The 13,383-nt window shown below is 37.9% G+C and overlaps 1 protein-coding gene across 23 annotated transcripts in view; it reads left to right on the top strand.

The window, feature by feature from the left end:
- Trip12 (thyroid hormone receptor interactor 12) overlaps positions 1 to 13,383 on the top strand; it is a 122,616-nt gene that overhangs the window by 101,225 nt on the left and 8,008 nt on the right. For 22 of the 23 annotated variants that reach the window (XM_032901488.1, XM_032901510.1, XM_032901509.1 and 19 more), the window contains 6 exons: positions 2,068 to 2,210; positions 3,108 to 3,264; positions 4,956 to 5,054; positions 10,443 to 10,557; positions 10,828 to 10,982; positions 11,917 to 12,081. In XM_032901488.1, coding sequence (XP_032757379.1) covers positions 2,068 to 2,210; positions 3,108 to 3,264; positions 4,956 to 5,054; positions 10,443 to 10,557; positions 10,828 to 10,982; positions 11,917 to 12,081 — 834 coding nt within the window. Of the gene's footprint in view, positions 1 to 14; positions 64 to 2,067; positions 2,211 to 3,107; positions 3,265 to 4,955; positions 5,055 to 10,442; positions 10,558 to 10,827; positions 10,983 to 11,916; positions 12,082 to 13,383 lie in introns of those variants that run through there. The other variant, XM_032901506.1, reaches the window with a different exon arrangement.

Genomic DNA, 13,383 nt, shown 5'->3' with positions numbered 1-13,383 from the left:
TCCAACCCCATGAGTTTTCTATTATGCTTGAAATTCATATATACAGTGATTTACAATGAACTCACCTGTAGAACATTCTTGGGTTAAGCTTTTTTTTTTTTTTTTAAGAAATAACATTTTGTTCTAGTTATGGTTTCTATTGCAGTGATTAAATACAATACTTGCCTGTAGCCCAGCCTTTTCTTCTTTTTATGAGAACATTGTTGCTGTCTTCAGACACAACATACTGGCCTTGAACTCAGAGAGATCTTTGTATCTCTGCTTGTGAGTGGTAGGAGTAAAGGTATGTACTACCAAGCCTGGCCTCCTGCAGCCCAATCTTACAGAGGCATTTTCTTGAGGCTCGCTCCTCTCAGATGAGAATAGCTTATGTCAAGTTGACATAAAACTAGACAGCACAACTGACTCCATGTCAACTTGACACAATGGTATATCCCTATGTACCACACCATTTTTAATTCTTATTCCCAAGATTGCATGTTAACATCACAGTATCAAGTAACTATAAAATCCCACGACCTTTACAAATTCAAAAACATTAAATGTTCAGTGTTTTAAAAATGCTGCGTGGAAGTTGTGCATGCCTTTTAATCCTAGCACTTAGGACTCAGACTCAGTGGATCTCTGAGTTCAAGGCCTAGAGAGGGTTCCAGAACTGCCAGGGCTACGTGGAAAAATGTACACACCAGGAAAGAGAAAAAGTCCATTCTTTTTAAGAATTTAAAATCTTTAAAAAATATAAAAGTTAATTTAACTTTAGTTATATCTAAAGTTTAATATCTCTCGATTGTGGCCACCTGTTGAAATGAAAATTATGTTAAATGCTTTTCTTTCTTCAAGAGGGAAGAGTGAGTCACAGTTTGAACAAAGTAAAACCAAACTCTTAACAGTGTAAATAACTCAGTTTCCCAAATCTGGGATTCATTTAGATTGAGTTCCTTTAAGAGACTTGGGTCATATCTCTGGGCTGGGTTTATCTGCAGGAAACACTGAATGTTTTCTACGTTCCACTGCACTGCACTGCACTCCACTCCACTGTTGCTTCTGTTCTTAGTGGTCATTCCATGATTTTGGCATCTTCAAAATTTTAGGGCCTTCTGAAACTGGGTTATACTTTCACTAATGGCCTCTCCTCAGCAACTTGTGCCCTGCCGTACAGTGCCAAGTCTCAGCTGTCTTCATGACCCTAGTGCCTTCAAAACAATTAACACTGGGTGACTGCCCCCACTAGGTTCAGCTACCAGCCTCAAATTTACGTGGATCGCCCTCTGGAACACAACTGTGTGTGCTGCTTTGCCTCTAAAACGCCCTCAGACTTCCTCCAGAAGAGTTCACACAGTGAACTCTTCATCTCCTAATTCTCAGTTCTACCTTGCCAGCACCAATTGTCCCAGTAGCCTCATTGGCACTGTATCTTGTTTATGGAAGCTGAGTCTTGAGCCCTAGCTGACAAAAGCCACAGCTTTCTTAATTCAAATTATGCAGCCAACCCCACAGTCTGTAAGAGTCTCTGAAAATTTCCCTCTGGAATTTCACAAGCTGGTCTACATTCTCTGAATCTCTCAACATTCTTATCCTGTACACTGCCACAGCACAGCTCACCAGGAGCTCACCAGGATTTGAATGCTCAATGGCTTTTCTCACCCAAAGTGTAAAGGTCATTCCACAGTCCCCTCAAAGACATGGCCAAGGTCTATCACAGCAATACTTAAAAATCCTATACCAATTTCAATTAAAGCTTCTGTTGCTGTGATGAAACACCATGACCAAAAGCGAGTTGAGGTTTTCTCAGAGCTTGGCATAAGTCCAGCCGGCACACATTTTTTTCATGTAAAGATTAATATTGAGTAAACAGTTGAATATCTACCTCATTTCTTACTTATATTGTATGGGAAGAGTGAAGGGGAACAACTTTATGAGGTTTAGATGCAGGAATTTTCAGAAATAGAAATCACCTTTGAGGGACTGGGTATTGTATGTTTTTTTAAAAAATAAAAACACATGAAAGTTGTGGACCCACCCATTTATGGATATAGGAAGTGATCTTGAACTTATTTTATTTCACAGAATGCGATGTGCAAGGAGATTATTCCAACTAGTGAATTTATTAACAGTAAATTAACAGCAAAAGCGAATAGGCAGCTTCAAGATCCTCTAGTAATCATGACAGGAAACATCCCAACATGGCTCACTGAGCTTGGAAAAACCTGGTAAGACAGTCCTTTAATAAACTTGTAAATATTAGCATGATGTTGGTCTTTATTATGACTTGTGATAGAAATGACATAGTTGACTTGTTCAGCCTTATAATACTTGACAACTTGTTGAACCCATTGAAGGATATTTGATTGAGGCAGTAAAGTCCTTTGCCTTAGTAAAAATGGTACTGCAGATGTATAAGTGCTTGTTTTCGTTGTTTGTCTTTTTAACCTTTTCTGAACTAGATGCTATAGACCAATTATGGTAAAATCAAGTTAGAAATATGTGGACTCGGGCTGGTGAGGTGGCTCAGGGGTTAAGAGCACTGACTGCTCTTCCAGAGGTCCTGAGTTCAATTCCCAGCAACCTTATGGTGGTTCACAACTATCTGTAAAGGGATCTGAGGCCCTCTTCTGGTGTGTCTGAAGAAAGTGACAGTGTACTCATAAATAAATAAATCTTAAAAAAACAAAAAAGAAAGAAAGATATATGTGGACTCACCATATCTCTACGGTGTGACATTGTACCAAACAGATTCATGTTGACATTTCAGGAGCTTTTCTCAAAAAAAAAAAAAAAAAAAAAAAAAAAAAAATCAAGACCTTAAAGTCACTGTAGGAGTGTCTTAGGAGCAAGATTCATTCTTGGCAATGACTTTGTTGTAGTGCTAAGCCTGTGGTGAAATCATCAAGTAGTAAAGTAACTTTTGTATGTGGGATTTCAGGAAGAACCAGATATGACATTGCAGTGGTGCACCCCCACGGGCCTGTCCACACGCATAAGACCTTTTAAGAGGAGGTCTTGCTAGGAGTTTATGTTAGAAGTTGTATTCAATATAGATTTTGTTGTTTTTAAAAATGTCTTCTGATTCTCACCTAGATGGTAAATTTGTATTTTATCTTTTATAGCCCATTTTTCTTTCCTTTTGATACCCGACAAATGCTTTTTTATGTAACTGCATTTGATCGGGACCGGGCAATGCAAAGATTACTTGATACCAACCCAGAAATCAACCAGTCTGATTCACAAGACAGCAGAGTTGCACCTAGATTGGATAGAAAAAAAGTAAGTATTTTCCAAGAGTATTTATGTTATCTTTCCAAATTAAAGGCAGGACGTATTGTGCCTGTGGAGTCACAGCCTTCACTTGACCCTAATGTCTGTACCTGAGTGTGTTTATCCATGTGCCTAGAGGAAAAGGTATTCGATGTCTCCTTCAGGTGGTGTGGGGGCTGGGAACCAAGCAGCAAGCACTCTTAATTGCTGATCCAATCATTCTATCTCTTTAAAAAAATCACTCGTGTTAGTGTGTTTTCCTATGAGCCTCTTGAAACTCTAGTTTGTTTTTTTTTTTAAGTAAACATTTCATTTAGTTACCATGATGTTTATTAACACCTTAATTTCTTCCTTTCCATATTGGAAACTTGTCAAATTATAGTTTCTCTTTTAAAATCAACTCTGAGTATTTGGTACATTTTAATCCTTTAGCTGCTAATCTATTTTGAGCCAGTCCCAGTCAGCTGTAGTGTTGCTGACTTCATTTCCCATGCTTCTCTAATCGTGGCTTGGCAGCTGTGCCTCAGCCATTTTCATGTGAGACCAATTCTAGCCTCTTGACCTCCACTCTGTGTGTGGATCGGTGGGTGGGGGTTGGCAGTTTTTCAAGACAGGGTTTCTTTTGTGTAGCCCTGGCTGTCCTAGAACTCTCTCTCTTGTAGACTCAAGAGCTCCACCTACCTGTGAATGCTGGGATTAAAGGCATTTACCCTGACTAACCAGCACTGTTTGTTTTTGTTTTGTTTACCTCTTGAGGATTCCATCAACAGCAATGTGGCCATGTTTGAAAATGACAGGACCTTTATCATCCTCAATCTCACTAGGCATATTGTAGCAAGGGCAGTTCAGAGTCTAGAGATTTTTCAGCTTCTAACCTCCCCTGTCACCTTTATACCTATTTCTCTGTCATCAAAGTATAAATGTGCCCAAGAAAATGTCATGTTGCTGGATCCATGAATTATATTAGTGTTTGGCAAAATTAACAAAGATCTTTTCTTTTTTAACTTGAATTTTCTAAACTCAACCATAGGTAAGGATATAAATCTAGCTTTCTTTCATATATCGAGAATATATGTTGTGTGACAATTTCTTGGGGAGATACAATACATACCTGTCTACTCACCTCAGTTAGAGAATCTACAACAGAACAAAGTACAGATACCACCAAATCAAACTTTGGTGCAATTTGGTGAACTAATAAGTTTTATTGGGGTTACTTACAGGAACACAAATGACTCTAACACAGCATTGTCACCAAAACTGCTTAGCATGGAGCACACTGCACAGCCTGCGGGCAGCTCAACAGGTTTCAGAGGTCCATTCCAAGCACGTCAAGCAGTTGATCTAAACTTCCTCCAGGCAGTTCAGTTGGTCTCTGTTCTCCTGTCAAAAGTGCTCTCTGTAGCCTTTTCCTCTGAGAGTCTATACAGTTCAACAGGTGAATCTATAAGCTCAATTCATCTCAAAGTCACTGTACAACTCAGCTTTTTTCCCCGAGAAGAACTCTCAGCTTTTTTGCTTCCTCTAGCATTGAGGGGCTTGGTGAATCTGGTCAGTTTCAGGGACTTGTTACTTTTTCCTTTCTAAGGATGTGCTTAAAGAAGTAATTTTTCTAGCAGTCGGATTGTTTTGCACTGCAATAAGTGTTACCTGTTTTGTTCAGTGGAGCATTATTTGTTCACATCTATTTCCTTTGTTAGCGTACTGTAAACAGAGAGGAGCTACTGAAACAAGCCGAATCTGTGATGCAGGACCTTGGTAGCTCTCGGGCCATGTTAGAAATCCAGTATGAAAATGAGGTAAGTTTTGGACTCCTTGATGATGTTTTAACTTCTGCTTTTGATAGTGTCATTTTGTGTTTGTTGTACTATAAAAATTCTGAAAGGCATTAGGGAATGTAGCTTAAAACAAGAACTTTCTCTTTAGTGCTATGTTTTAAGTTCTCCATTTTTTCAGAGGTTTAAATGCAAAATAAGAAGTGGGAATTTTCCTGGCATAATTATGGCATAATTATCTTTGTATAATGTTCATGAAGTGAAAGGATATTCTAAGAATCAGTAATTCAGAAACACTTGGAATGCTTTTTCAATCTCAAGTTATTGATAGAGGATATGGTGTACACCATAAACTTGTTCTAAGAGTTGACATAGGCGCAGTCTGAAGCTACTCCACCATGGCAAGTGAGGACCACCTTCCTCTGTAAAGACTGCCCTGGCAACCACTGGTCTAGTTTCCTATGTTGTTTTGCTATTTTTATAAGCTCATAAATAAATGCATTCATGCAATAATGTGACTGTTGTGTCGCTCTTTCATTTACTGCCATGCACGTGAACCTCATCATGTAGGGCGCACCAGTTTGCTTTTTTTTTTTTTTTTTTTTTTTTTTTAAATTTTTCAATTTTTTTTTCTTGTGTATTTTATCTCAAAGATGGCTTAATCACTAGTTTTGGGACATTTGTGTTCTTTTTTTTTTTTTGACTTAAGAGACACTGTTATAAAATTCATGCCCAAGTCTTCCTGTAATAAATATACTTGTTCTCTTTTTTAATAAATGTCTCAATTCTAAGTCATTTGGTAAGATGTTTTAATTTTATTAAGGCGTACTTTATACTAGTAGTGGCTTCAATTTTCTCATTTTCCCAGTTATTTATGTCAGAGTCTAATGTTTTATGCTCTTGGAGTTACTGGTTTTTCAGTTAAATTGTTGTACTGACTTAATAAATAGCACTCTCCTTGCATTGAGAAAGTGGATCACTTTTGGATGGCTTGTTGTTGGTCACTTACCATTTTGGAGAAGATACTGACACTTGCTCCTTTGCAGTTTGGTTTGCTTTGCCACTAAATTAAAAGTTCTGGATTTGTATCTTTTATCAATGTCTTGCCATTTCCTTCCAGTTTATCATTTATCTAGTCTGTAATTCTTATGTGTTTATATTGTAATATTTTTTCCATGAATGACTTCAGATTTAAATGTGTATTTTAGCTCATATTAAGTGATCATTTCATACTAATTTTTATATGTAGAATTGAGTAATGCATTCAAGAAAGGGTCCTCTCCCGCCATTTTCTTTTTGTTTTTGAGATGAGGGATTACCATGAAATAAAGAGCAGCCTTGAACTTAGTATTTTCCTGCTTCAGCCTCTTAAGTTCTGGTATTACAGGTCGTTGCCACCCACACTTTATTCTGTTTAACTTTATTACTGTTGTATATGGCTGTGTGGGCATATATGTGTCTGGGCACCATGTACCATGGTGAGGGTCAGAGGGCGTCCTTGTGGAGTCCTCCTCTTCTGTCTGTGGGGTCTGGGGATTGAGTTTAGGTAATCGGCACAGCAGCAGCAGCAGGTTCCCTTTACATAAGAGCCATCACTCTGGCTCACAAATGAAATTGTACTGGGACGGTGGCATGCTCATTGCCACGTTCATGTCACTATGGCAGAATGAAGTGGTTATGGTAGAGTCCACGAGGTTCAATATGGGTTTAAAATATTTTCAAAAAAATATTTGTAAAGTTGGAGGCCACAATAATCTGAAATGATCTATAATCAAGGTTTTGAGCATCACAGAAAACAAGATCCTCTGCATTCTTTTCATAATTTCCAGCAATAAATGGAAGTAAAGGAAAAGTATTATGTTCAAAGCCATGATAACAAAAGTCAAACAATGGAAGAGGAATTTTAACAAAATAAACATAATTGTGAGTTTTAGTCCATTTATATTATATAGGAATTAAAGTGAATTAAAGCATTAAAGGAGAACCCCACCATGTTACTGGCACAATACTGTACACATTCCCACTTTCTTCAAACTGAGCAAAATCTGTGCTTCATGTGTAGACATGATTATAAACTTTATGTGGGCTGTGCTGTTTAACACAAACTAAAAGAGGCATGGTGCTACATTTCTGGAACCTGGCAGAAGTTCAGTGCCAGCCAAGACTCTGTAACAATGCATTGTCTCAAAATAAAAAACATCACAATGCTATACACATTAAAAAATGAACACTAACAAGCTGTGAGGAAGAAAAACAAGGTTAGAAGACTCAAAACAGAAACCAAGATGGCATAGGAGTGGGGTAACAAAGCCAAATAAAGTATCTAGAAAGAGACTCTAAAATTTAAGTTAGTTTGATTCTAAAAGGTACCGAGGCAATAAAGGAAGAAAAATGAATGACCTTGTGAAGAAATGGTGCTAGGAAAATGAAGTAGCCTACTTAAGGAAATACATAAGTAAAAATGTACCTGTGGAGTAGTACTTGCTGTGTAAGCCCGATAGCCTGAGCTTAATCCTCTGACCCCCATCCGTGCATCTTGACACAACAGATAACCTCTATTTGAACTCATACTCATGGTATTTTGAAGTGCTAGGGCCATCTTAAGCTACAGATTGGACCCATATTCAGAAAGATTTTTTTATGGTCACCAAAGTCTGAAGTTCGTATCATTTTTGTACATCTTGAAATATTATGCAAGATGTTGCCCACTCATTTAACAATCGTTCTTAGCTTTTATACATTAAAAAGCAGGCAGGGGACTAGCTGAGTGTGGCCCGGTGTAGCTCACATTCCTATCTCATAGATGATTCTGTCATCTGTGACTGAGAATGGTTTAACTTTTTCCTGTCTGGTCTTTATTTTTTTTAATCTTCTTTTGAGATGGTTTTCATCAGGCAAAAAAGGCAGTGTGCTAAAAGATTCAAATAATGCTTTTCTAGGTAAAGGCAAAGCTCAGAGATTTTTAACTTCACTCAGTCTCCACTGCTTTGTTGCTATTTTCTTATGTGAAAAATGTGGATAATAGAAGTGCAACCTCAAGAGTTGTAGCTAAGTTCATGTGTGTAAAGAGTTGAAACATTGTAAGTATGCTATAAATTTAGTAATTTTGTTTACAGTAATACCAGTAGCCACTTAAATATAACTGGAGTCATTGCTTTAACTTTTCATTAAACTTCTCTTGAAAAACTCTCAGGGCTTTCAGTCACCAGAGTAAAAATGTAGAGGTCCAGAGAAGGTATTACGTGGCAGTAATCCAGGTTACAGTAGAACTGTCAGGTTCTGACAGGTCAGTTGGAGATTCCTAAGACGAAGGCACAAAAGGGTGTGTGACAAGTGATCTGTGTAGTTGCCACAAGAATGAGGTATTCACACAGGGAATTGAGTTTTGCCAGCTTAGTGGGAGAGAGAGGGACACTTACGGACAATTTTCCAGCAGATTGGGACTTTAGTGGTAAGTGACAAAAACCAATGCAATTGTGAAAGTTTTGGAGACAAGAGATGGAAAACTGGAGGATGGCAATGAGTTTAGAAACCCTTTAGTACTGGTTTGAATTTATTTTTTTTAAATCTCCCCTAATCATAGTTTTTGCTTAGAGGATGTGATACTCAGATTTCTTATTTGTAAGACTGTAACCCAGGGCTGGTGAGTTGGCTCAGTGGATAAAGGCACTTGAGTTTGATCCCTAGAACTCACATGATGAAAAATGTCTTAACACAAACCTGAAACCTGAACACTTGGATTGCATATGTGAGTATTCACACACGCACATATAATAGGCATTAATTAATAGACAACTGTAATTAAATTGTAATTATATGAGTTCAGAACAGCTTTTCATGGACTCTGCTTAGGGTTAAGGTTTGAATTGCTAATGTTCAGTAGTTCAATAGAAATTAATAGTTTATCATGTTCAATGGGTAACTCTGAAAATGGTTCTGGGATTCAACTTCATTTGGAAAATGTGGGTGGGCACACTCCCTTTCCCCCCCAATCAAGTTGCTAGAATGACGAGCAAACTAAAATATGTAAAATACTTAGAACATTGCCTGGCTTATAAAAACATGTTAGTTTTGTGTGAACCTTGAGATGAAAAGACTATTTTAAGCCAAGTTGTTACTTTGTTATTGCTATTGTCTAGTTCTTATATTTGTTTATTTGAGATATTCTACTATCCTGTTTTTTTCTCGAATATCATATTTTCTTCCCTTTAAAAGATGGAAATTACGCCAGACCATCTAAGTAGCTGTACATTTAGTAGATATATTTAGGACACTCTGACCAAGTCCCCAGAAGGGAGTTGGTTTGGCTTTGGTGGATAGGGCATAGTCTTTCAGTAATACCTGTGGAATTTATTTAATTCTTTTAAGTTAAATCCATTTTACTTTTAGAAATAACTATTTAAGAGAAAGTAATCGACTGTTAGGATTTGTACTCAATTTGGGATAATTTTGTGAAAGAGAAATGGCTCTTGATTACCACCTCGTGGACAACATGTGCAACTGCGTGTCTAGTTTTTCTTCTCTACCTTTACTCCAGTGACTGGAAATGAATGGAGAGCAAAGTAACAAGGTCTTTACCTACCGTTATGGAGGGTTTCTCTAGTTTTAGAAAGTTGACAGATTTTTGACACATTTGGGCTTGCTCATGCGCGCTCTCTCTCTCTCTCTCTCTCTCTCTCTCTCTCTCTCTCTCTCTCTCTCTCTCTCTCTCTCATGCACGCACACACGCACAGCCACACATGTTAAAGTGCAGCTATCATGGGATCAAGGTGACTAGAGCTACTAGTAAGTTAGGAAAGAGCAGTAGGAGTCAAGGTCAGTGATGTTGGAGAGCAGGGATCATCATAAAAGATGTCAGGCTATGATAAAAACTTGTATATGCTGTGATTTGAGTGAATAATAAGTTTATTCTTAAGAAATGTCACTGTTAATATGTAGGGTTTAGGAACAGTGGTGTTGAGATTTCTATTAAATGAATGTCAGACTCTAAGGCAGTCAAAATAATTCTACATCTAAAACCTACAAGTATGTAATGGAGTAGTGTTAAAGCTCTGAAATGTCATAGGAAAGAGTCTAGCTGGAGGAGGTTGCAGAGCTTCTCCTGAGATGGTTTAGGGATGATAATTTCCTTAAAGAGAGAAAAAGAAACACAGACAGACATTGCAATGGAAAGATACATAACCACAGTAGGAATTTTGAACCATAGAATCAGAATGTTGGGGCCAGAAGTAATGACAAAGGGTTTCTAGTACCCAAAAATACCTGTTCAGGGCATTTTGGAAAATAATTTCTAATGCTTTCTAGCAAACACTTGCTTTTAGCATCCATGTCACCCAAGAGGTTGCCATGCAAAAAAGGCACCAGAATTTCTAAAACTTGAAATAATTCATTCTCCTTTTATTATTTTTCTAGGTTGGTACAGGTCTGGGGCCAACACTGGAGTTTTATGCACTTGTTTCTCAGGAACTACAGAGAGCTGACTTGGGTCTCTGGAGAGGTGAAGAAGTAACTCTTAGCAATCCAAAAGGTAAGGTGCTGCTGTGAGTCAGTCAGTCTGTATTACTCAGATGAGGTAAGGGAGCCCTTCCACCAGGTAGTCTCTGCTGGGGGCTGGGTTCTTTGCCTTTCATTTGTTCTCACCCTGTTTGTCATTTACCCAGTGGAAGGGTCTTCTGGTCCTGGAGACCATTGGTTCAGTTTTCTGAATGCCAAGTTTCGTAATGTTCTTAGTTACCGGGCTTTGTTTTGTTTTGTTTTGGAAAATTCATCTGAAGTGTGGTACTTGCTCGTTTTACAGGAAGCCAAGAAGGGACCAAGTATATTCAAAACCTCCAGGGCCTGTTTGCGCTTCCCTTTGGTAGGACAGCTAAGCCAGCTCACATCGCAAAGGTTAAGATGAAGTTTCGCTTCTTAGGAAAATTAATGGCTAAGGCTATCATGGATTTCAGATTGGTAAGTTTAGGATTGTTTGCTTATCTATAGTTGTACAGTGTTCTATGAAAGTACTTTAGTCCCATGCACTCAATGCTTGTTTTTGAGCACTGCTGCTCTGTTCTGAATGTGTGCATGAACTACTTGAAATTTTTTGTTTAAAATGCCAATTCTGCTTCTGTAGCATACTTTTAAGGTTGTCCTCTAGTCCACGTAGAACTCTTTCAGTAGCCAGGGCCCAGAGTCAGGCAACATAAGGATGACATTAATTTTATTTTTATATGATTCAGTTTGACATTTTTAATTCAGTAGGAAAACCATGAGCATATAGGTAGTAAACTTGTTGAATATCAGAATACTCTTGTGAAAATAAACTAAGTGATCATATTTATGGAGGTTTGAATATTTCTGGACTTTTCTTTATTTCCTCTTCTCACGTTCTCTGAGATACTTTTATCATCAGTATGGGTAAGACATTTTCATCTGATAAACCCACAAATGTGCGTTCTCTTTAAAGAGGTGCACACGCTTCATCGGCTATTTTAGAAGTCTCATTCATTTTAATTTTTTTAAGTAAGTACTTCATTTTCCTTTCTCTGATTTCAGAATATTAAATATGTAAGAATTATATTGAGTTGAGTTGATTCAAAATACAATTCTACTGAGGAACACTTTAGTGTTAGAGGCCCTCATGGAAGATACTTTATTGATATTGTATATTCATCGTTGGTGTTCTGTTTTGTGTGTTGGTGCTTAAAAAGGTTCTTTAGTTTTCATTCTAAAATGTTGGCAGAAATTTGGGCACCAATTTATGGCTCTCCATTTCATGTAAAGAGAGAAACAGTTCCTAAATTATTTTTCCTTGGAGGGAGATTATTTTACCTTTCCAAATGACCTTTTATAAAATACCTGTTAAAAGCTTGTTTCGACAAGTATGTTACATGTTCCCTTTCAGGTGGACCTTCCGCTTGGCCTGCCCTTTTATAAGTGGATGCTGCGGCAGGAAACTTCACTGACATCTCATGATCTGTTTGACATTGATCCGGTGGTAGCCAGATCAGTGTATCACCTAGAAGACATTGTCAGACAGAAGAAAAGACTGGAGCAGGATAAATCCCAGGTAGGTCTGCTGGAGAGGTCCAGGGGATTAGATTAGTTCTTTGTTCTAGAGTTGTCAGGTTTGTTAAGTGATTTGTGTTTGATTGGGTTAATCTTATAGTAATATTTAATTTCTTTTTTTATAATTAAAAATATGTGTCTGTATACAACTTGCATGCAGTACCCTGGGAAGCCAGAAGGGGACATCAGATTCTCTGGACTTTTTATTCTAGGCAGTTGCTGGCCTGCCTCATGGTGCTAGGAAATGAACCCAGGTCCTCTGCAAGAGGAACAAGTATTCTTTAAGCACAGAGCCATCTCTCTATTCCAGCAATATTTCATTTTAATAGAGAGGTGCTTAATTCTATTAAAATGTGTTAATTTGTGCTAATAGATAATTTCACAATATACCCTCTGTGATATTTAATAAAAGCAAATAGATGTCTTGTTTCCAAATAAAGTGCTAGGCTCAATTCCATCCTTTCCTCTCCTCTCTCTCACTCCCTTCCTTCTTCCCTCCTTTCCTAGACAAGGTCTTATGTATTCCATAAATTCTCTATGTGGCCAAGGGTTACCTTACATTTCTGATTCCCCTGCCTCTAAATCCCAAATGCTGGAATGAAAGATGTTTGTCACAGTGCCAAGTAAACAACCAGCTGAGCTATATCCCCTGCCCACTATCTCCTTGTTTTATAAAACATACAAACGGGGCACATTTTCCAAGCATTCCACCACACAGATACCTAGGCCCTTAAGCTGGTAGAATAAATTCTTAAAAGATAAATGGGAATGTAGTCAAGTTATGTCTGATCTCATATAAAAGCCAGAGAAAGTAACAGTGCATTCTCTTTAAACATGTTCTGGGTGTATCGCATGTTATACATGGCTGTGTGATCAGGGGGAAGAGTTTGGATCGCTTTAGTCTATGACTGGTTGTTTAGAGACAGGCTTGTTTTCTTTAAAAAAGTGTGTATAAAATCATAGGTTTCTTTGGGACTTTTTATATGCACCATTGGAGATTATAACTACCTAGACTTTTTTTAAAAATATATTTATTTATTTATTTTTTTGGGGGGGGTTCTTTTTTTTTTTTATTTTCGGAGTTGGGGACTGAACCCAGGGCCTTGCGCTTCCTAGGCAAGCGCTCTACCACTGAGCTAAATCCCCAACCCCAATATATTTATTTTGTATAAGTACACTGTTGCTGCCTCCAGACACACCAAAAGAGAGGGCATCAGATCCCATTACAGATGGTTGTGAGTCATGTGGTTGCTGGGAATGGAACTCAGGACCTCTGGAAGAATAGTCAGTGCTCCTAACCACT

The sequence above is a fragment of the Rattus rattus genome, chromosome 4, assembly GCF_011064425.1.
Source record: "Rattus rattus isolate New Zealand chromosome 4, Rrattus_CSIRO_v1, whole genome shotgun sequence".
NCBI classification, from domain to species: domain Eukaryota; kingdom Metazoa; phylum Chordata; class Mammalia; order Rodentia; family Muridae; genus Rattus; species Rattus rattus.
The sequence above is the reverse complement of the archived record's forward strand: the minus strand, read 5'-3'. Positions and strand labels throughout refer to the sequence as shown.